Below are 24,741 nucleotides of genomic sequence, written 5' to 3' on the forward strand. Positions count from 1 at the left end.
TTTCTGTTGTTTGTTGTCTCGCAGTAACATGTGACATTGGTTAAAAGTAACCTGCTGGTCAAAGGTCAATCTTTGTCAAACACGTTACATTCACTGACGTGAGCAGTATGCTGACACCATCAACTTTGCCAACCTCATCTGAAACCTCTGACATAAATAAACTGCCTTGCAATTTTTCATGAAAAGAACAGGAAAATTTTTGGGGCAGTTCTACTGAAGAAGGAAAAAATGCTAAAAGGTTGGTTTGTCAGTTGTACCAAACCAAGAATAGGGCGAAGATGTATTGATGCAATTTTCTCCCTTGCAGACAGCGATAAAACAGAGGTGGACCATTTTATTAAACAAGCTAATAGCATCCACCCTACTAACAAATTCATGGCCAAAATATCAGAGAACAAAATCACTTTCCTTGACACAGTGGTGTCTTAAGGGGAACGATTCAAAAAAAGAATCCTGGACATTAAAAGTCATAGGCTGATTGTCACCACCCAGGCATAAGAAATGGCTTCATAAAAGGTGAGGCAATGAGACTGCTTAGGACTAACTCTTCAAAAACAAGATTTTGAAGAGATCATTTAGGAACTCATACAATGCCTGAGAACATGTGGCGATCCAAAAACAACCATAGAAAGTTTCCTGTCAGGGATCAGCTTTGTCTCCAGACAATCGGCTCTTACAAAGAAAAAGGCTAACAAGAGGTTTTTGCCATTTGCCATTACGTACCAACCAGCAGTTGGCCAGCGAGTCAATGTTAACTTTTGACAGCTGATGCCTCACCCCTATCACAATGAAGTCTGTTTGTCAATGTTGAGCTTCAGCTGCACCAGTAACATCAATTTTCTGATATCAGCAACACATGCTTACATAAGCTTCAAACGCTTCAGTGGCATGTTCAGGGTTGGGCTTTAAAGCAATATGAAGCTGTATGTCATCAGCGTAAGATTGTACTTGAATGTGTAAGATGACATTCTATGATGGTGAACAGCTGGCTGACAAAAATGACAAAGAGAAGAGGTCCAAGACAGGATCCTTGGGGGACCCCATACTTTACATCAAATTTCCTGGATGTATGACCACGAATATATAGATACTGATTGAGTCCGTTTGTACACATATGAGTTGAACGAAGAGAGCATGTGGCCAGAAATGCCAAAGTTGGAGTGAAGATGATTCAGCAGAATAGAATGGTCGGCAGTTTAAAAAGCAGCACTTAAGTCTAACAGAACCAGAAGTGTGAGGTGTTGTTTATTCATATTCATCAACATATCATTCTTAATGTGGAGTAGTGCAGTTTCAGTAATGTGGAACTGATGATAGGAAGATGCTCGGCAAGTTTAGAGACAAAGGTGAGATAACTCACAACAGGACTAACAGGATAACTGACAACAGGACTTCCTACTCGAATTAGCAATACGTTTAGTAACATCATCTTCAGTGAGAGGGGCATTACTAAACACAGGAACGTAACGGAATACACCAGAAAAAAACGGAATAAGACTGAATAACACCGGAATGAAATGAAATGAAAAAGAATGGTACAGAATATACCGGAACCAGCTGGAATGACACAGGAAAGAGGCAGAATGACAACCAAATAAACCTGAAAAATTATGCCAAAATTTATTTTAGTTAGCGCCGACCGATTTTTTTGGTTTCTATCACCTTTTGTTGTATCACATGATTCCCTAAGAGAATTCCACATGCTTTTGCCTTTCGTAACATTTGGAGCACTTCACTCAGAAAGATTTGACAGGTATATCTGTTGTTAAATCAATAATTTTTTATTGAAGTAATATATTTTTTTGCAAACAAATACAGTAGCAAGAGAAACAAAATGTTATCCTATTGTGTTTTTCTATGGATCTTGGAAGCAGCTTTCACCGTGTGAGTCAAAAAACCCGTGAACACTTTAATTTCATTCTGACAGGTCAATTGTGTATTGACCAATCACAATCAAGTTCAGTAAACTGCCTGCTTCCCACAACCGACACATGATGGAGATATACGGAAATAGATTTGCGCAAACCTGAAAGCTCTTTTTCTCTTCCCGATTCAGGTGGCAACAATGCCATCGAACCTGAACGCAGTGTTTCTTGTTTGAAGAAAGAAGAGTCAGAAGCACAGAAAAATGATCAATCGTTGATAATATATAGATAGAAAGAATATTTTTTCTTGTCTTTCTGCTGAACAAAAAGTGAGTGGACTGCTTCTCAATTGTGAGAACATATCATGCCTCAGTCCAAGCTGTGTTGCTTAGACTCAGATTGCTTAGACTCAGATCGCCAACGATAAAATTAATATCATGACATCAATTATCGAATTGTCTCCATGTCATAGAAAATATTCAATTGCCAATCACTAAGCAATAATTTATTGCTTCTTCCAAGTTAAAATTAGTTTTATGGTTAGGGTTTTATAAATAGTGTTCATTAACCCCCAACCCCTTAGCTTGTGTAAACCATAAGCTAATTCACCCCTATGAGAAGAACTGTGGCATGGAAAGATTACTAAAAATTTAAAAAGAAAGGACATAGTATACATTTAACTGTCAAACGCTCACCAACATATCTATGTAACACAATCTGGGTAAATCACACAAAAGAAAGAGAAGAATTAAAGCAGATCCCTCTTCATGTATTGTAAGAGACATTTCAATGCACTGTTCCTGATGCAGTTATGACATGATCAACTAAATATGATAATTACACGTCAAATATGTATTACGGTAATTTATAAAAGGAAAATTTGTTTAAAACTCTGTTTTGAGCCAAAAGCTCACGAAGACAATGCAAGAAGCTGTTTTAGCCTCAACAGAAAGGATTCTACTGCTTTCAACCTAAATGGAACTGTAAAGTTGAAAACCAGTATTCCTTTTATATTAAAATACAGGAACCCAAATTAGACTTGAACACTTTGCCTGCTGCTAATTAATTAAGGAAAAGATTTGTGCGTACTATTACCATTTGTTCCCTTCCAATTTCTTTTCCTTTATAGAGATGACCATTTAAGAGCTTGCATGCCACAAGAACTTCATCTGTGATTCTGAAATAAAATCAAATACACCAAAATAATGTAAACCACAACCCTTTTTTTGAAGAAATCGTGTTCTTGTTTAATTACTTAAGTTTTGTTTTCTCATGCTGTCACCCACATAAAGAAAACAAAAGGGGAATGTTGCCCATGAACGCATTTTGCTTTTATTCCAAAGCTTTAATGTCACAGGATCTCATAACATAATGAAAGACCAAGACATGATTACTTCTGTATATGCGACATTGTGGGCATAAGAAAGGAAGGTATCAACTTTCATTGGAATCTGTGTGGTTTTGTGACTTGATTGCAAGTCGTTGAAGTAGTTCTAATCTCTGAAAACAGTCTGTCAAAGAAGTGCATGTGGTCAAAAGGCTAAATACCAAACTTCAAGTAATGCAATGTTGCAATCCCTTTTGATGAGCATGATGTAATTATGTAAACTGTGTACAAATTTTGTTGTACAAGTTGGATGCAAGTACATGTATCTTAGTAATAATAAGTTTAAAAAAGGCAATTTATCTGGATTCTCAATTTAATTTGAATAAAAATGCAACATGAAGTAATTGACATTTAATGTATTTTCTCCTTGACCACAGATGGCCGATATTATCATCTCCTCAACAAGCCACAAATTCCTGATATATCATTGTCTATGAAAACAGATGACTTCCACTGGCAGGAACCTGAACAACAAGATTATAGTTACAGCAAGTATTTCCTGTGGAAACAGATAATTACAGAATGCTTAATTTGTTTTTGCTGTGGAAACATAGAAAACTTGGTTCTTGGTGATCCTCACTTTAATTAATTTCCTCCCAAGTTGTACAATACAGAGCACAGTTTTGTTCAAAGCTAACTTAATGATGTCCATACGCAATTTGCAAATTATCAAATTAAATTATGTGCAACTTTAGTCCAGCTGTGAATATAAACATCTGTGAGCATTCAAGTTACAACTTCAGAAGTTCATTTGATGCCAATAGCGTATTATCACATTTCAAAATGGAACTTTGCCCTACAAATGAAGTTCTGCCTTGAGTGGCATAAACAATGTTCTCAGATTACGATAAACTTATCACTCAGCACCTCTAAGAAGATCTTTTATTCAGTGTTACAACTGGCTTGTTGCAGAGGCCTTCCACAGTAAAGTGCATGCACACATACACTTATGAAACAAATTCAAGCCTTTCATTCCAGCAAAGCAGATCAAACAAGAAAAGCTGTCTCAATTTGGGTAATGCATTGAACGAAAAATAAACTTCTTTGAAAATTGTAGCAATGTAATGAACAATGTAATCACTTGCACATCGACTCTATGAGGCCAATAAAATACCTTTTTTCCAAAAAAGACAGTTAATATCATTATTACTATCTAGCACATAAAACCATGTAAAACTGACGAATCCGAAGGTTACCTACTTGCTGTACAAAATGAACAATGTGACTACCTTTCTAACAGATAGTAACCTGTTTACACAATGCAGGGAAGCAGGGTTGATACAGTGGATTATTAGAGCACTTGCCCCCCACCCTCCCCCCCCCCCCAACTGATGAGTCCTCGTTTATAACACAGAATCAATTCTTCTCTTGGAACTCAAACCAACATTTGAGTTGATCTACCTTGATTCGCTTTAATTTGACTTGAAGTCTGGTCAATTAGTGGAGCCAAGAGGTGATGGACTCTTGGTAGAGCACTTTGTGCTGGGATATGTTAGCTTGAGAATTGAATAAAGTGATAACCATTATTATTACTGAATTTCAGAGAGCTATATAGTCCATGTTGGCATAAACTACAATTTGATCCTGACCATCTCAATATATATTGTAGGCACAGAAAAGGTACAATAATTTTCTTATCTCAAAGTTAATAATTGCACTAAAAAAGTCTAATTTCAACAACATATTTATAAATGTTTATGATAGTGTGGAAGTTAGCCGCAATACATGTTGATGATGATAATGACGATGATAATAACGCCAATGTGCCAATCCGTCAGGGAATGAGGTTAATAGCAGGACAGTATGGGACAGCACCGTGACAGAATTCTATGGTGAACTGTAAAATCACAGCTTTATAAAGGATCCATACCTAATGAATTCATGAGACTGAGACCTGTCCACCACTTCACTTGTCTGACTTGCACTGTCACTGCTTGGGTTGTCATTGTCAATACTTCCATCGGATTCATTCAGACTCTCTTTACTGTGACTACGGCCTTTTCTCAAACTTTTGCTGTCCCTAGAATTATTTGAATAAATACTGTGCTGCTTAGCCACAATAGGTTTACCTGTCTTGTGGTCAAGGCCTTGTAGGGCCTCGCTAATTTCTATATTCATATTTGCATCAATTTTATTGTTATTGTCCACAGATGCAAAATTACCCTGAATAATCGGTTGACTATCATCTACATTAATGTCAAAGTTACCGACACCAATAGAATGCATTTGAACATTAAAGCATCGTTCACAGTAACTGTCCGTGATGCAGCAGTCTCCACTTGCCACAGTATTTGTCCTAATGTTCATGCATCTGTCACAGAAGTTATCTGTGACACAACACTCACTGATGCCAAGTGAGCGGGTTTCTACAATTTCACAGGTGGTTCCCACTGACTTTGTTTTCTTGTTGGAGCACCTATCGCAAATCATGTCCATTGAAACATTCCCTTTTCCAACTCCAACGGATCTGGTATGCAAATTGTCACACCTACTGCAGAAGGAATCCATAATACTGCAGTTTCCAACACCAAGGGTTCGCATGCTGCCTTGTCTTGTCACAGGTACTCCTAGCTCATCCTTTGAGATGTCACTTTGTGGAACCATTGATTCTGACTGAAATTCGAGTTCTCTAGTGATGAGGCCATTTGTTAAGTTCTCTGCCTCAGTTTGAGTCTTTCTGGAAATTTTGCAAACAAAATATTCCCCCTCCAACTGATTATCATTTGTTCCTATTCCAATGGTGGCTGTTTTACGGTTTGAACAGCGGTCACATGAGCTCTTGTCATCAATTTTCTCTGTGCCAACAGCGGCATCTTTCATGACCATTCGGTCAATACCACAACCAATACTTCTAGTTTTAATGCTACTGCAATGGTTATACTGCTGATGACTTGAAATGCTGAAATCTCCAATTGCAACACTTCGAAGCTCCACTTTCTCTCCACAACCAATTGTTCTTGTTTGAAGATGGCTGCATTTGTCACAAAGAAAGTTATCATCAAGGCTACCATTTCCTACGCCAACTGACTTACACAGTGGTATATCAATGTGATTAGCAATAATCTCATCCACTGTTTTTACTATTGAACGTGACTTTCTTTTGGAGCATTTTCTGCATTCTGGTTCATCATCAATAGTGCAAATACCAACTCCAATGGAGACATGTGTTACTCCTGAACTTCCACTTGTCTGAACAGCAACACTGGAAACTGTTTCTGGAGGCTTTTCCTGCACACGACAACCGTAAGCTGCACTAGGATACTCTGTGCTGGTTCCTGTTGAATGCAGAGAAGGCTTTGCTGAGACAGACACATCTGTTGTAATGACAGCAGGTAGAGCTTCACAGGAAGAGTCCTTTGTGTCTGTTGACACCTGTACTCCTTGCTGTTTGGTGTACAATAGTGCACTTCCCTCTCCCACACCAATTTCCTTTGTGAAAGATCTCATCATGCCAACCCCAACTGATCTTGTTTTTGGTTTCTTTGCCTCAGCTATCAGCAAAAAGTTACCCTTTTCAAAGGCTCCATGATCTGAGTTACTCTCTGTGCCAACACAAATTGACTTCATCAACTTCTTTTCAGTCTTTGGTTTTTGTTGGAAGCAAGAACAAACCTCATTTACTGAGCAGTCACCAACCCCAACAGAGTTCAACTTTACCCTGAGTCTCTTCTTAAGAAGTGAATATTCATCATCATCATTTTCTGTATCACTCTTGGACCCTCTGGAATGAACACTGCTGCATAATGTGTAGTCAGCTGATCTTGATCTTTTCCGAGCCACTTTTGACTGCAGCTGTTTAATAAGCTGCCTCTTTTCCTCTTGTAACACTGATATACGAACCTGTAGTGTTGGTACATTTCTCACCTGTTCCTCAAGCTCTTTAAGGCGAACAAGACTAAGTGCCATCTGCTCACGGATTTTCACTAGACACTGCTTCAATTCAGATTCTGGAGGCAAATTAGCAATTGAAACTTCTAAAAGTGAAGTACTGGGTCTCAAGACAGGTGAGAGCACACTTCTTGTGTAAGGTACCATTATAGGCTCAGGAGGAAACTCAAATGATCTGCTGTTATATTGTCCATCTCCACTACCGCTGAGAGAACTTAAAGGAGATAAACTCCTTGGAGTTGAAGAACATGGACTGATGGTATCAATATCTGCCAGATTCCTCCAGCCATTTCCCTCATTATCTGACACACTCTCAAAGTCCAGGTCAGGTGGAATATGTTTCTGATGAGTGTTGAAATCCTCATAATCTGAACTCACTGGAGAATGCCTTGCTTTAATGTGAGCTCCACTCCTTAAATAGAAGGGTTTTGACATGGCTGCTGTGAAACATAAAGGACCAAATCAAGATCTTCTCCTGTCAACAACTGTGGGACCCTAAAGATCAGTAACAAAGAAACAACAGCACAATGTATCGAGGACAATGTTATAATTATTGGGGCATTAAAAAACGATGACTAATAAGTCCTTGCAGTATAAAAAGGATTTTGTTTGATTTTCTTTACATTCAGAGAGAACCAGACCCAATTGGATATCCTTTTACCTAGTGATAAAAAATTTTACTTACAAAGTCTTGTTTGAAACCATTCCAAAAATGTTGAGCAAGGGAATAAATGAAAGTATATCCTTTCCCTAGTAAATGTACCGGTATCTTAATTATCTACCAAAGATTTCTGTTTATGGCTACATTTTTTAATGCGGTGTGTACCTGTAGGACAACACTTAACTCTGACTAAATGAATGTGCATTAATTGGAAGACTTGGAAAGAAAAGATTACCTCAAAAAAGAATAGCGCAACAGAGTAACAGTCAGTATTATACTACATAGTCCCTTCGGTATCAAGCGTCGCGTTTTTTCACCCAATTATATGATATTTATATCTTAATTATCCAGAAGTTATGTTAAGAGGATGTACCAAAACAAAAGAATTGTGCAGTTGAAATTCCATCACACAATAATGAAGCTAATAATCCATGCCAAAAGGTTTGTGGCTTTTGGGGTTGAATACCCTGCTAAAATTATTTTTGTACTGATCAAGTTTCCTGCACTATATTTATCAATAATTTCACAGACATAACATTGTTATATCCTTTTAATACCACTCAAATGTAAAAAATCTAATATTGTGCCACTACCACTTGTTTAGACAATTTAAAGTGCTTCTCATAATAATTAAAGCATTTTTCTTACAATTCCGGTTGCTCTTTTTTTAAGGCAAATGGACACCTTTGATTAACTCAAAAATCGACACAGAAATGAAACAAAAAAATGACTATTCACATAATCAAATTTCATGGTAGTAATACAAAACTAATTAGCAATATTAGACAACGGGGAAAGAGAGCAAAAATATCCGCAAGCTGAATAACAAATCCTACTTAAATCCACGAATAGCCCTAAACGTAAAGGCATTATATAGTACTGCATGGCTATGGAAAAAAACGACAATTTATCGCTAGAAAAACGTTTTGTCAAGTGATGGAGGTTATTTCTTTCCGTAATTAACAATGGACAATTAAATGAAAGCAGATAGCAATTTATATCAAAATTCATTGTTCTGAATGTAACTTATGCCAAAAATTACCGACTCACATGTGGTCACCATTCGTTGATTCGTTAATACACTGAATTCACTGAGCACGAATCGACTCAACGCGGAGAGGAAACAAATATGATAAAGAAACGACAACGAAAATTTCAAAGCAGGACACTCACAACTTAGAAACAGCTGTGTACCAGCGGTAACAACAGATCCTCGAGGGTACAAAACAATCCACGCGAACTCTGTCGATCGGTCGATGATTCTAGTCACGAATTCACCCAAATAAGCAAATGCAGCTTCATCAAAACGATTATATCCTGTCCGTGCTTTTAAACTCACAGGAAGACGATGTTGCGTGTTTGCGCTTTCTTCTAGATTGAGACTTCTCTTATCGATTCAAGATCTATCAACAACAGTAAATTCTGATGGCGCGGTCCCTGAGAGGAAATTCGCGCGCGCTCAAATTTCACATAACATGCACGAACAATTTTTTGGACCTTTCCCGTTCCTGAGGAAAAAAGGAAAAAAAAACAGAGTTTGCGACTATGCATGATGTAACTGACGAGAATGATGGGTCAGTGTGCTCATCTTAAGCTATTTGCAAATAAAAACTGATCCACTTTAATTAAAAGACGAAATGGACCTCGTTGTCGATTTCCACAACAACCGTGCCCGTGTCTGGTGTACTTTTTTCGCATTTTTTTTCCTGCAAGTGGCTCTCTAATATGTCAAAAACCTCATCTATGCACACATGATGTCGCAACTTTGTTATCTCGTGACATTAGTCCATCAGGTAGGCTGAACTTGAACTCAATCATTAATTGCAATAGATGAAAAAGAGAAGTATTGACACAAGGAAAAAGTGTAGTCAGGAGATGTCATAAGTTCCATGGAAAAAGTTTTGATATCACTGATGAAGGCTTAAGAATTAGCCGAAATGTCTGTTGAAAAATATCAAGAGTCAGAGGCAAACCTTTTTCCATAAAACAGTATTGACACACACTTGTACAAATATACCAAAAGCTGAACTGAAGACTTTGTACCACGAATCACGCAAAGTTTAATTGTACTTCCTCTTTTTTCAAAAGTTATCCTCTTGGCTCGTGATATGGCGAAATCTTTTCCTTCCTGACCTCCCTTAAAAATGTACAGTGAGATCGTGGGCCATGTTGCGTGGAGAAACGTAAACAACGTCTGTCAAGTGTTGAATTTCGATATTGACAACGTCAGAAACAACTTAACAAGTTTGAGTGTCTCTAATAACAGAGAGTCTGCCTTTTTTGTCGACAGAAAGAGCATAAAGTTATGCAAAGAAGTTTTTTGCGGAGGAGGGTGAATGTTTCAAGATCTTTGAAACTTCCGTTAGAGGAAACGTTTTAAGAGTCTGTGGCCGGATGAAGTACGTTTTTGTTGACTGTCGACGCACTTGCATGATTTGCTTTCATTAGTGTCCTCCGGGAAGGAATTTATCTAAATTGAGGATTAATCCGATAGAATTAGAACTTCCTATAAATGCATCATATAATGCGGCGTCAACACAAAAGATTTCAATCAACTGTGCTTCCAAGGGCAAACAAAATTTTCTCCAAAGGATAAACTCGATGCACCGAGACGTCGCGTGAATTATTCAACATAACAACGAGTACATTTTAAGTGATGCAAAACTTTTCATTTGACTTTTTATTGTGACCTGGGATAATTCGTTTAACAATCACCTGTTGCTACTAATATTAGCGGGTGCGCGGAAAACAAGGCGTCGCAGTGAGAAAACAAGAAAGGATTTAAGAGAATTATACAGTCGGAAAAATCCATATGGTTTTTGACTAACGGCCATTTTGAAGTGCGCAGGAAAGGAAAGTAGGCCATTATCTCCAGCATACGAAATTACAAACGTTATTCAGTTCACTAGACAAAAAGCAAGAAAAAGGTAAACATCCCGTACCTCTTTAATGACCAGCTGTGTCATCCACGGACTTCGAAGTCATTCGAAGTTATCTTAGCTTTCTTTTAAACACTAAAAGGCAAAGGATAACTGAATATGGTGTTCGAACGCATTGCGATACAGCACTTTCAAAACAGTTCCAGAAAATTCAAGTGCGGTGTCACATGAAATGCATTGATTTTCCTTCGTCAGACATCGTGACTAGACGGAGATTCTGCTGAAACTCAACCTACACCATGTGCTTCCAAAGTGACCTTGGTGATACGCAACAGGGCACAGTTAGGATGTGTTTTACATAACAAAAGACTCTTGGGAATAAGTCAAATAATTACTTTACAAAACGTGCCTCAAGAATGCTCATTATTCAAACCGTAATCGAACTTGTACCCCTTCGCCTGAAACCTACAAAAATGTTCGGTTTCAAAAAGCCCACGTCCTTTTCATATTTCTACCAAAGACGAATTTCAGTCACAAACTTTTCAGTGAAAGTCTTTCGCAGAGCAATAAAAGTACTCTGTAAGTGTAACAGTATGCACATTTTGAACAAAACAGAACATCCACTTCATTAAGTTAAGGCGAACCCTTCAATACAGCAACTTTGGAGGACAGACTAGCGCAAAAGTGAAAAGCAGCTATTGTTTGCTTCTTCTAAGAGCTTACCTACGATCATTGGTGGTCTTGAACTTTGTCTTCCCCTAGTCTTCTTCACTAAATTAGAGCTTAGCTCTTTGCAAATAGCTCAGGAACTAACTATTTCTTTATAACAGCGGCTCTTCTGTGTCTAATGGGTGATAGTTGACGTGTTTATTTCGAGCGGCGTTTAAGTGCTTAAAATATTCAATGACCCATGAACGACTGAGGTTAAACATGTACATATAATTATATTGATACTGATGAGGTGTAACGTAAGGCGGGGGTAAGAATTGTGCTCATGTTTGAATTGTTGTTTCTGCAACTTCTTATTGTCTACTTACAAACGAGACAGAACGCAGAAGCAAGTGACTGCTTCAGGAATTTTCCAACGAGTTTGAATAGCTGACGCAAAAAGAAATAACGAATGTAAAATACCCTCTCTTCATGCGTCTCTTGCATCCATCCCCAGTGTACAAACTTGTGCAGGCGTTTAATAGCACTTTTGTTTCTGGTGCGAACAGCCCAAGCGGTTTTAATTCGAAGGTATAAATTATTCACAAATCACTTTGGTTTGGTTTTTCATCACTCACTCGATTAAAAATCGCGCCAATGTGAAATGTCGATACTGAAAGGAAGAAGAAGCAAGATGAGGCAGAGCATTTTGCCAAAAAATTCGTTGACCCATTTCTTGTCGGGCAGTGCAGTGAATGTGTTTTATGACATGTTTGGGGTTGGTTTGGAGTCCTGGCAAAGCTGGGACAATGCTTAATCTGGCGAAACACCAACTCATGATGCACATGTGTTCTCTTGAAACATATCTTTGAAATAAACTTTTAACGATTTATGTGCATGGCAAAAAATATAAGGTTCCCACGTTAAATGTCCCTTATTTTTAATTCAATATTCCAAAGGCACAACACTGGGATCCGCCTCTCTTTTGTCCTGTGAGTATTTAGGGTATATGAGAGATTTCGTGAATTCTCTTATTTTAACTTGCTTCTCCCTTTGGAGAATTTTCTCGATATCTGAAGCAAAGAGCGAAGGAATTAATTAAAATTAAACAAGTTTCATCCTATAGGTTTAATACGTTAAACGCGAAAACAGCGCGCGCCAATGGAAATACTGTGTTCACAAAGTGCATCGTCAAACCAGTCATGACTTCAATACACTTGTTGCCTAATTTTGAAACGCAGTTTTCAACAACAGGGAATCATCATCACGGTTGCAATGGGACATATCTGCCTCGAACTCTCCCCTGATCGTCTCATCTTGATTCGTTGTTGAAAATAATTGCTATAAAAAAGTAGTCAAGTGTTTGCCTTTCATGAAACATAATTTAATTTAAAAATTTTTATAATATAACATGAGCTATAACGACGGTTCAGACTTGTTTCATTGGGCTGATTTAGCGAGCCAAGTTCATTTAAAATCTATCATATTCACGTATATTCCAAGTTCACAACGGATAATATTGTCCTAATACATGTAATTCATCTTTGATCTTTGTCTGGAATATTACAAGACCCAACTGAAGACATCTAATATGTACTTGGGTGACGCCCTGCCTCCCATTTTAAGTGGCTGCCTTTGAACCTCCTCTCCTCGTGTAGTATTGAGTAGTCAGCGTTCTTCAACAAAAATAGTTTCTTGTGGATAAAGCCCAAGCGCCTGTAAGGATTCCATTGTATCCAGCGCAGAAAGCTAGCGCAGAAGATTGTGTTAGTTTCATAACTGCCAAAACTCTAAGCAAAAATAAAAAGGTCATGGCACAGTGTGGTTTAAGAGCCTGAACCCCAACTGAACTCGGGACCAAGACATCATGTATGATATGCGACCACCGAGGAAAGCTGGAGAATGCAGATGCAAATAATGTGACTAACAACTGGGCCATGTCGTCAAGCCTCAATGAACTAATCGATCCACAGGTAGCACAGGCTCTGCAAGTGACCAATGTGAGGAAGTGATTTTGGCACCAAAAAATGTCAATATGAATAACAATAAAATTGCCTGCAAACTTAAAACATGTCTTCCGGTAATCATTTTTAGTGTCTGAAAGACGATTTCGGGGATATTTGACATATCTGACCTACAATTGTAGGTACTGACATAGCCCTTCACTATAAAATGACAAGGTAGGAGGCGTTGTTTCGAAGCAACCCTTGAATCTGGACCAAAATTGCGAATGAAATCCCTCGAACGATAAATTCTCTCGCACAGAGCAGCGCTAGGATAATTTTACCTTCAATGTGTCAATTTATCCGAGCCAAACTCTATTCCATAGTCGCTAGCCATCCTCAAAAGCTCCATCGCCCAGCTTTCAGCGGCCATTTCATCCTTGACGTTTACGGTTGGGAAGTAGACGCGCTCGGCTCAACTGGGAACGAGAGAAATAATTGGAAAGTGGGGAGGTCCACAAAATGATTGCTGTCGTTCCCAGTTGGGTTGAGCGCGTCTACTTCCCAACCATTGTTATTGTTATTCATATCGAGATTATTTGTGCCGAAATCGCTGCCTCAAATCTATTTTCAAACGGCCACCTGCAGAGCTTGGGCTACCTCTGATCTAACAAGGATGACCTTATAACGGATAAGATCGAGCACCAAACAGACTACACGTCCACAACCTTTTCGGAACAAAGCGGGAGCCTCGACGCAAATTCTTCGCCCGGAGTCTGGATAACTCGGTTTGAGAGAACAGATACAAGCAAACGTAGCGTGATCGTCTTAGTCTTTCGCTCTTCTCCGCCAATGAAAAGCCTAGCTAGCGGCGAGAAAGGGTTTTAAAATCAGCCTACGCCTTCGGCCTCTAGCATTATCTGGAAAGTCCAGTGTCCTTTGTAAGTGAAGATGCGCTTTCTTGCAGAAGAATTAATAAGATTTTTTGCCGGAGAATTCTTAGCCTGCGAACGCAGACGTATTTGCGGCGGTTCGTAGGCTAGAGAATTCTGAAGTAACACTTACATCTCTCCGAGGGAAGTTTGTGACCACTTTATATTCATTGTCCAGATATCCTTTTGTCTGAACAAAGGTCAAGACAACCTAAACAAATAAAAAGAACATATTTATGGCGAGAGGGCATTGATTTCATATTCCTTGAATTAACAAGGGTTGCATTGCGAACTGAAAGAAAATTATAAAAGACTGACTCCAAAATCCGATGGTATTGCTTCACACCAAAATTCCTGTCTCCGCCTTAGAAAATGCTTTCGCTGCCAGTGGTATAACAGTTATAACAATTTTTTTAAATAAAAGATTATTCAAGGTCTTGTCAGAACGGTTTTCACTTGAGTTCCGAAATTGCTATTTCCGAGTCTCTTGGAACATTGCATTACGTTTTGAGTTAAAAATCTCGGGTCACATTCCTAGCCGATCATAAATAAGCTTTCCCGCGCTTCAAGTTGGTTAAATGGCTTTACTTTAAGTTACAAATCCTTTTTTTTAGTCAGAGACGAAAGACACAAGAAAACGACTTCATACATGTCTCTTTCCCGCTATTAATTATTACTCGATTACTTCCTCTTCCTATTAGGTTTGCTGCAAAAATGATCCGGGCAGTGATTGTAAGAAATTACTGAATACACATGGCATGCCTGAAGTGGATTAGTAGCGAGGAATCTTCTTGTGAGAGTGTCTCCGTTAGGAAGTCTAAACCGAAGGTTGGAAACAGGCGCTGTGCAGTCGGACGCGGGCTCTGAAGGAAGGTGATCCATCAAAGACAACCGTTGCGCCTGAAAACGAATGATTGAACAATGGTTGCACTAGTGTCTCAGGGGGTATTTACATGAGACCAGCGCGAACTCAGACCGGTATAAACTTGTACCGGTATAAAATTTTTGCAGCCGTTCACACGAAACCAGGACAAAAAGCTTGGTGCCTGGTTTCGGGACAAAATTATATGATTTGTCCAATAAATATATGGCTGACCCAAAAGCATACAGGCTTGAAATTTCTCTACCCGGTCTAAGATTTGTTGTATTTACCTGTACATGAGAACGGTACGAGAATTTCTCGTCTCGGTCCAGCAACCAGACCAGTCTAAGTTCATTGTCAGAGTGGTCTCATGTAAACGCATAAGAAGAAATGTATGAAGGCCGATACGAACTCATGCCGGTCTGAGTTTCGTCCCGGTCTCATGTAAATACTCCCCAAGTATGTTAAAAGCAGACAAGATCAGTTACTTAAGTAACTACAGATAGAGGAAAAAACCCATTACAAATGAGCTTTTTCATGATGAGTTAATTAGCCCAGAAACTATTCCCATTTATATCATGGATCCAAGTCTACTTGTCTCCACCCTATGTAATCCCCATTTGGTTGCCTTACGTGGAAGTACCCCATCACAACAATAACTGGAAGCTTAAAGGTTTGAGATCCTTACTAACATAACCATAAATACGCTTTAAGTTCTGAAACGCCGGGGACAAGTCAACCAAAGCGAAGACGATGTCGCCAAGGAACGACATGACCTGATTGCAACAGTCCAATTTATGAAGGCATTGTGGTTTTCTAAGCATACCTCTTTAAGCTGAGCTTCGTGCAAAGCTTGCTCTTCGTGAAGCTTTTTTGAAAGTATTTCTTCTTCTTCCTGTCTCCTCTTTTCTTCAGCCTTTGCAAAAATCAAGCATTTAGTTGAAAATAGGGAAGTTTGAAGGTCGAAGTATTTAAAAAGACTCCACAGTAAACGTTTGATAAGCCATTCTCACCTTTTGGAATTTATAACAAGAAACTAGCCATGACACCTAAAAGATACCTACTCCCTATACTTTGTGGAATATCTTCTTGAGAGCAAGGAATGGGAAGCGGTATCTTCATGACTACAAGTAGTTCGCCCCAGGTATTAATTATTCCTTTTCCAAGACAAAATGTTTTGATTTCATGTAGACAGAAGCTGAAATTCTAAGGACAGCCAGTTTACAATGACAATCTCTCTTTTAAAGGCCTCGTAAGCGGCCACATGCATTATTTTAAAATTCTTTTGTTGATTCAATTTTGACCTTTCTCGTCACGCTATTAAGCTCAAAACTCGTGAGAATATTTTATTTGAACATGACAAGAACGTTTAACTTGAAAGCACACAAAAGGATGTTCACATGGGGACGATCTTGGAGTTTGAAAGGAAAGAAGATGGCCAGAACTACTGTGGTATCTGGCCTTCCGAAAGTCGGAAGTAGCTGGTAAGCAGACAACATTAACAAAGGAGCCTTTAATAACCTTTGCTTTGTCTTGACGAAGTGAGGCCTGGTATGCCTCATCCTGCTCTTTCTTGACGAGTTCCCTGGCTTCTCTTTCTTCCTGGAAACATTTAAGTTGAATGCAAAAGTTAAAAGACTAACCCTAACCCTAACCCTATGGACACAAACAAGCGAGCATAATAGTCAAGTTCATTTTCGGCCACCCCTCCCTCCCGAGGGTACGACAACAAAATCGTTATATATCCCCTGCCCCTAAACTTTAATTCTTCTCATGGAACCTATATTAACAGTAACAGTTTTTCATTTATTAACCTTTTGCCTTTTGATTTACAATAATTATTCAATCTTGTACTTTGTGAAGAAACCTAACGTAAGATCTCTATCTTGCAAACTTGTATTCTGCATCGAAAAAAAAAAAAAAAAAAGACTAGACGCTCCATGAGCGTACACTGGGTTGCCTGTGGTACGTGTTACACAAAAACAGAAGGCACTGAATTGGGTGGTATTGAACTGCAGCGTTCCAGTTAATTTTTTCAAGTGGTGGGTCATTAGGACCATTGAGGGGTCACCCAGACGTCGTGCCAGCAGAGGCCCTTTGACTCACACGTTTAATTATTTTGTAAGGACCTGTCCCATTTTGAGGTCTTTTAGTTTTTTAAGCTTTGCCAATAAATTCAGTTCAAAGATTAAAAACACGCTCTTGAGTAAAACTCACTCGTTTCTTTTTTAAATAGTCTGCAAAAAAACTAACTGCAAATTGCTCTGACGGACGTTTTCCTGCATGCCATGTATGTCTTGCAATTGCACTAAGCAAACGTTTATTGCACACACTAAGGAAGGACTGAAGATGTTATTTCCGCTGCATAATTCGTCTTCTTTTCAGTCTAACCTGATGCCAGGTCAAAGCATCTTTGGCTTTACGTTAGCACCAAAAAGTACCGTAAAAGGCAAGCCAAAAGACAGATGAAGAAGAAAATAACAGTTTTGTAGATAACTCTGAATAGAAATTCTCAACGAAAGATTAACGACCATCGATCGTAAAAACACTAAAAATTCTGCAGCCTCTGACTTCTATGAATCAAGGGGAAGGTAATGACTTTCTGTCAAAAGGAATAAATTGATCACGTGCTAGGAAACCATACAGGTGCACGTGATCACCTTGTGTCAACTGAGTCAACTCAAAGTAAAACAACGCACTTTTTAGCCAAGAAACGTCCGTCTTTGGTTTTCTAATTTTGTTGTAATATTTAACTGCATATTTACATTTTATCTGTCCGGTCAGAAAGCCTTCTTTGTCGGGTTCCTGAGAAACGTATCTATTTTGATTTGAGAGTGAACTATTTACACAATCATGAGGTTGAGCGGCCAATGAAAACAGAGTTTGTAATTGAAAATCAAAACATCTATAAGATACAAAAACAGATTTATCGCAAATCACAATGCTGACAAGCACGCAAGCAAAGGAAATGGTTAATAAATATGAAGTTTTTTACTATCTGAATGTTTTTGGGTTAGATTGGAGAAACATGTTAGTGTTAAAGGGGCTATGTCACGCAAAATGATGTTATTTCATGACACTCAAAATTCCCAAAAAGCATGAGTAATGTAAACAATGTTGCACTAGTAGAGCGGTTTTCAATTGAGTGTCGAAAGTAATTAGATAATTACTTTGGTTTATGATTACTTCACTCAGTGATTGGTTCAAAGTTCTCGCGCCATTTTTTCAACCAATCAGAAGTGAAACCAAAACCAATCGTGGATCGCGAGTGCAAGTTTTCCCGCGCTTTGTGTCGGCTACTTGTAATTACTTCGAGTTTTGATTGGTTTACTGGATTGTCTCCGTCCTTTTTGATTGGCCAAAGTAATTACTTTGGTTTTGGTTTTACGACACTCAATTGAAAACTGCTCTAAGTCGTAGCAATAAATTGGATTAACCAGGAACTTAAAGAAATAATAATAATAACAATAATAATAATACTAATAATAATAATAATAATAATAATAATAATAATAATAACAATAATAACAATAATAACAATAATAATAATAATAATAATAATAAGACATTTATAAGCGCCCTTTTCCAAGGGTCCAAAAGCGCTATTTACAAAGTCAAAGTTAAAACTACAGTTAAAAGTACAAAGGCAAAAACAAAATAATTAAATCATATTTATTTATTTATTTATTTGCGATGTTTATACAGGCAATCCAATTCAGCAACGCTGGTTTAAACGGAGGCCTAAATAAAATACATAAAAAAAAAATACATAAATAAAACACCAAAGTCACCTGATGAATTTGAAAAGGCGCGTATAAAAAGGACAGTTTTCAGACGTCTTTTAAAAATGTCCAGTGATTCAGCATCCATAATATGCTGAGGAAGACTGTTCCAGAGAAGCGGCGCAACAACAGAAAAAGCACAACGGCCATAACTATTCATGTTAAAACCAGGAACGACAAGTAGATTTGTCTTTGAAGACCTAAGATCTCGTGGCGGATAATAACTTTGAAGAAGATCTTTAATGCAAGTAGAAGCCAAACCATGAAGAATCTTGTAGGCAACGGTAAGTATTTTAAATTCAATTCGGAGTTCAATCGGAAGCATAGCAAATGGTTAATAAGTATGAAGTTTTTTACTATCTGAATGTTGTTGGCTTCCCAAATAAACTTCAGTTTACATTATAATGACAAAACAGATCTTTTTCTGACGTTAAAAACTTGGGTACCTATCAATCATTTGACAGAAAGAAGAATCACATTTTAACCCACGTATGCAAATTTGTTAAGCTCGAATATTACACAACATTATGAATTCACACAAAAACCTTTTCCAGCGAAAACTTTATTGAAACAAACGACATATTTGCTATTAGAGACAAAAAACACTTCCTATTTCATTGTGTGCGTGAAAACAAGAAACCCAATTATGCCAAAATTAATTACCACATGCAACAAAAGAAAATTCAGGATCAGACCCTTTTCTGAAGAACCTTTCCTTGAATAATGAAGCACAAAATAGACACCAGCTTTCTTTCAAATAATTCTTGACTGTAACATTTCCAATAACTTTTTTACTTGAAGATTGTGCAGAGTTGAGCACAAAATAAATATAAATAGCCAGACAACAGCAAACACAGATGCATTTAAGGCGTTCGATTCTTTCTCTGAGTTTGTTAAACCCATATCCAGCCAGAATAGAAAAAGGTACCAGAGAATTTGCCATTTGGTTTCAGTTTTGTCGCTAACGCTACAGTTAACAAAATATTGACATCCGTCGGCGAAAGATGCAATTGTTGTTGAAGCCCATCATTCGTTGCTTTTAAGGTTCCAGATATTCATTTTTCAGAGCTTGTTGTTTATCGAATTGACGTTCCATTATTGAGCTCTAAAAGGTTATATTTTGTTTAAAGATCCAATAAAACACCATTCGCGTCACATTGACTTCGTCACCATTGTCTGTACTGCGTCCACCTGATAAAATCTACGCATTTCCACTACCCCCTGAAACCTACCAAAGATACACGTACGATACTCTAGGCACAAAAACAATACTTAGTAGGGGAGCAACAGGTTTCCATTTTCCCGACACGGGAAAAAACGGTGGAATTCGACCCATTTTCCGACTGGATTACCATAATCCAGTCAACGATGGCATGATACACTTAAGAGGATTCCCACGACACAACATGGTTAAATGCCCAGGTATTCCGCATCGTAGTACATTGCCAGTTCGTAAGAATAACTGTGCTCGCCTCATATACAATTTTTTCTTTTGGCTTGTCACATCAAGGTTACTGGTAGATTGTGTTATACGTCAAAAGTACGCCCACATAGGAGACAGTGAGCCGAATTGTCTGTATGACAGTCACAATGCAACTATGATTACCTCCTCTCTGATTTCAATGTCCATTGCTTGTTGAAATGTGTCATGTGCACTCATAAGTCCAGTCATAAGTTCATCAAGGGTCACTGAACCTATTTTTGTCATAAAGAAACCCACATCTATAAAAATAAACTTGGTAGAGGTGCTGGAAAAGTGGTTACCACGTGTGGTAGAAGCATCGTAAAACATACTTTACGGGCTAATTTTCGCTGGAACGACTTGGCAAGGAAGTTCGCATTTTTTAGAGAAGCTTGTACGTTTCCACAAGCGTCAATGAACCTTACAACTCCGAATAAACTGGCTTGGAGAAAATGATCTGGCCCTCTAAAAATAATCAATACAACACGGTGTTGCGGGCAAGGTTCCAAATAGGACATCAGATCATAAACAGTAAAAAAACGAATAAAAAACAAGGTGCATCTGACTTGAGTATTTTCCAATGCACCAGTTACATGTGTCACTTGCAATTCAAATTGATTAACTTAGTTTGATGTGGAAACCACATCACATTGTAGTCCAATAACTGAGTAAGGTTTTAAATTTATCCACTTTACCTTGAATAACTGAACATATTTCCATGGCTGATCTGTTTTTCAAACCAACTATGAGAAGTGGATACTGTTCAGCCCCAAATCCACGAACCGTGCTTGCTGCCACGCTACCAAAATGCTGCATCACCATATCTAAAAACCTGAAACAACAAATCACTACCTGAGGGCGACTGATTCCTACCAGAGCACAAACTACAGGTATATGTACCAAAAAACCTTTCAAAAGTTGCTACAGTGTAAGTCCTGAACAAGGAACAAGAGGGGTACACATGCATGACCCAACAAGGGAGCTATCTCCTGAATGGGCTCTCACACGTAAAGGAGAGCCAAACTAGAGACCATCATCAATGAATCTGACTATCAGCAAGTGTGCACCTTTATGATGACAAAAGAGGCACCTATTGCCACTGTCATTAGCAATAAGATTCCAAATATCTTATTCGACGCTTTAACTTCCAATGACCACTTACAGATTTTACTCTGTCTAACATCAGACAATTTTGGTCATCAATAGGGGGCCCCCTCGGACCTGAGATCTGAGATACAAAATCCCACTTCAATGATGCCCTTTTGCTAAGCATCATCTTCCACTATTCCTCTATTCATGAGGACATCAACATTATCGACAGCAATAATTGGTCACTTTGTTGTGTTGCAGCCGATTTGTAGCCAGAGAGATTCTATATACCTTTATTCTAGGTTCACTTCTCTCCCAGCTTTAAATTTGCTGTAGTCAACATGACAATGCCTTTGTTCTATATTTTGCACACACCTTGTCCTATTTGTATCATGTGTCATGTCCCAAGCCCAGACAACAAAATTGCTACTGATGTAGTTCACAATTGTTTCGGAGCAAATAAGTTGGCTGAGAATGAAGAAAAATAAGTTTGTCAGTGCCTTCCAAGAATCATAATTTATGCAGTTCAAAATGGTCTGACTCCTTTCTCTCTCTCTAAAACAAGCACATTGAATAAGTGAAATGATATGATAGTATGACAATAATTATGTTCTTTCACATGATATCAATATTTTTCTACCACAAAAAAGGCACTGTAATCCACTCAACCCACAACATTCTACATGTACAAGCAATGACAACAGCAATGGTAATTACAACAGGACAAAATAGTTGGCACAGGGATATGTCCATCCTCTACTTGCACAAATCCCATAATACACCTCTTTTACACCCCAAAATTTTCCATAATCATTGTTTTCCATTTTCCCTGTGCAATGAGGAAGTCCCAAGAGAGTACAGAGTAGCATAATCCTCACATAATTACCCAATCCATTACATTCTACTGACCAAAGCACCAATTTTTAAGAGTTGTTCCCATTAACATTGCAGCTGCAGTTGTTGCTTTAACCACCAGCAAGAAGATTGAAAAGCAGTACCAAGCACAAACACAACTAACTCACTGGAAACCCTTTCTTACTTTTTCTTACCTGCAAAATACATTTGTTAATATACTGCCATCATGATGAAGATAAATGAGCAGAGGTCTTCTCTAAAATAAGAAAATAAAAATGACTGCATTTGGTAGAAAAACAGACTAGCTGATTGGAAACTTATGGCTCACATGGCAACCAGGGCCCAGTTGTTTACTGATTAAACCAAGTTCCCACAGGACTTTTAGCCTTCAGTTTTGACTTGGCCTTTTGTTTTCCTTCAGCATGAAACTACATTATCAATACGCGTGGCCAAATGACAAACTGCCCTCTGTAAAATGTGCCTTTTTGTGGGCCAAACGGGAAATGTGCAGGATGAAGATACATTTGCCGCCCCGATACTGATTGGCTGCAGAGATGTCAAACAAACTCGGCCAATGAGTTCCTGAGGATACCATTTCAATGCCAGAGTTGGTGCAAATTTTTGTGCATGAGTTTGCACTTGCTCACTTTGTAGCTCTGCAGTGAACGTTTGACGCTTAGAGATTTTAGAAGTAAAGTAGTCCCAAATTTTCAGCTTTTTTCTAGTCAAAACTCGGATTTAGACAACAAGCAACTGGATGAAACTGAGCAAAAAGCTCAAGCAAAAAACACCAAGAGAGCAACTGAGTGGGGAGTAAAAAAGGTCGAGAAATGGTGCGAGAAAGGAAAAATTACAGTGGATCTGCGAAAGTTCTTCGCTGCAGTGAAAACAGAGAAAGGCCAAGCATTAACTCCAAGTGCATTGACTGGAATCAGAGTAGCCATTTATCGCCATCTAACCTGTGCTCCACTCAGCCAAAACATAAACATTTTGCAAGACAGTGAATTCATATCTGCCAACAAAATGTTTCAAGCAAAGGCCAAGCTATTTATGAAAGAAAACAATGCAAAACCAAAACACAAATCTATTCAGTCAGGAGATATGCAGAAATTGAATCGATACCACATGAAAGGGCAGAACATGGACAGCCTTTTGGAAAAATGCGGAGAAATTAGTTAAGTTTATTTGGCTTTCATTGTGTCTTCATTTTGCTTGCCATGGTGCAACTTGGCCTTGTGTATTGATAATAAAAATCAAATGACTTTCGTCAGGCATATAGTTTACAGTATTTGTGTCCCTCGTAGCATCATTTGCACCCTCGCTCCACTTGGCCGCAAATGATGCTACTCGGGCCACAAATAAACTATATGCCCTCCAAAAGTCATGTGATTGTCCTATTATTAAGGCTTATTTGGTGGGTAAATTCAAATTACAGATTAGACTCTTAATTGGCTTTTGAACGACTGAGCCCTGGTTTGACAATCAGACATTGATGTTATTCTGATATCGAAAGCTTAAAAATGCGCCATTCAAAAAAGACCATTAAATTGTAGCATCATGCTATGTTTGGCTGTAACTTGCTTGCTGATAGTAGTGATACATGCAGATACTACAATATATTATTAAGATATGACATTGAGCAGTGAGTGTTCTCATTGATGTGCAAATAATTAAAATTGTTGCATCTAAGCAGTGATACCAGTACTTGAGGTAGTATTGGGGACTGGATATTCTCCCTGCCTACCCAAAATTCCATACCTGATATTTCCTGTTACATTACTTGAAAGGTTGCTACACCCTTTGGCAGAGTTATTCAATCAGAGTTAGCTCTAATCACATAACCAAAGCTGCCTACTGATAGTCTTGGCATGGGATCCCTGTTAACCCTTAACATCAGCTTTATTACACACATTTACAGTACGTAAACAAGTCAATGTTATAATTAACTGTTAACACAAAAAAAAATTTAACATTGACCAAGGCTGTGCTCTAATGGCACCTGGTCACCTGAGGCAACTAACATTTGGCTTCAGGCGAGGGAGAAGAATTGCCAGGTCACCCGGCTGGGCACTCTGGCTTATTGTATTTTGAGCAGATAAGCAGGCAAAACATTTTAATATGCTGGTGGTTACAGTTTAAGAAACCTCTCAGAATTTTTTTTACGAAACAATCGGTTCAAAGGCCGTTTCCACATGATTTCACACTTAAACATAATCCCTGACCTTGCACATGATGGTCGGGGGCCACACGGATTTCAATTCCTTCTCAAAAAATACCATTAAAATTGGCACTTGGAGTTTAGCATTTATTGGTTATAGTTTTAAAAAAGGAAAGTTGTTACTTCTGCTCTGAGAGGGATAAAGTGCGGCCGGTGATGGGGTGCAATTTATTTTTGTATGAACCGAGAATCACAGTTTACGCAAATTTAATGTTTTTATTATTTTTTGCTGCTGCGCATGCTTGGCTCAAATATGTTTAGTTATGGTTG

General features: G+C 38.3%; 2 protein-coding genes across 5 annotated transcripts in view; both read right to left on the reverse strand.

The window, feature by feature from the left end:
* The window catches only part of LOC138022977 (KN motif and ankyrin repeat domain-containing protein 1-like), an 18,447-nt gene extending 6,904 nt beyond the window's left edge, over positions 1-11,543 (reverse strand). The window contains exons 1-4 of one of the 4 annotated variants that reach the window (XM_068870012.1): positions 11,404-11,543; positions 10,744-10,815; positions 5,123-7,635; positions 2,961-3,042 (exon numbers count right to left, since the gene is read on the reverse strand). In XM_068870012.1, coding sequence (XP_068726113.1) covers positions 2,961-3,042; positions 5,123-7,575 — 2,535 coding nt within the window. In that variant the 5' untranslated portion in view covers positions 7,576-7,635; positions 10,744-10,815; positions 11,404-11,543. Of the gene's footprint in view, positions 1-2,960; positions 3,043-5,122; positions 7,636-8,974; positions 9,118-9,774; positions 9,885-10,743; positions 10,882-11,403 lie in introns of those variants that run through there. The other 3 variants (XM_068870013.1, XM_068870015.1, XM_068870014.1) reach the window with 3 other exon arrangements.
* A 1,147-nt stretch (positions 11,544-12,690) lies between these two features.
* Positions 12,691-24,741, reverse strand: part of LOC138022978 (FAS-associated factor 1-like) — a 28,870-nt gene continuing 16,819 nt past the window's right edge. Inside the window, exons 13-21 of the mRNA XM_068870017.1 lie at positions 22,448-22,509; positions 21,774-21,866; positions 21,005-21,141; positions 20,454-20,542; positions 16,587-16,667; positions 15,892-15,981; positions 14,966-15,103; positions 14,337-14,414; positions 12,691-13,077 (exon numbers count right to left, since the gene is read on the reverse strand). Coding sequence (XP_068726118.1) covers positions 12,997-13,077; positions 14,337-14,414; positions 14,966-15,103; positions 15,892-15,981; positions 16,587-16,667; positions 20,454-20,542; positions 21,005-21,141; positions 21,774-21,866; positions 22,448-22,509 — 849 coding nt within the window. The 3' untranslated portion in view covers positions 12,691-12,996. The remainder of the gene's footprint in view (positions 13,078-14,336; positions 14,415-14,965; positions 15,104-15,891; positions 15,982-16,586; positions 16,668-20,453; positions 20,543-21,004; positions 21,142-21,773; positions 21,867-22,447; positions 22,510-24,741) is intronic.

Source organism: Montipora capricornis, chromosome 11, assembly GCF_036669925.1.
Source record: "Montipora capricornis isolate CH-2021 chromosome 11, ASM3666992v2, whole genome shotgun sequence".
NCBI classification, from domain to species: domain Eukaryota; kingdom Metazoa; phylum Cnidaria; class Anthozoa; order Scleractinia; family Acroporidae; genus Montipora; species Montipora capricornis.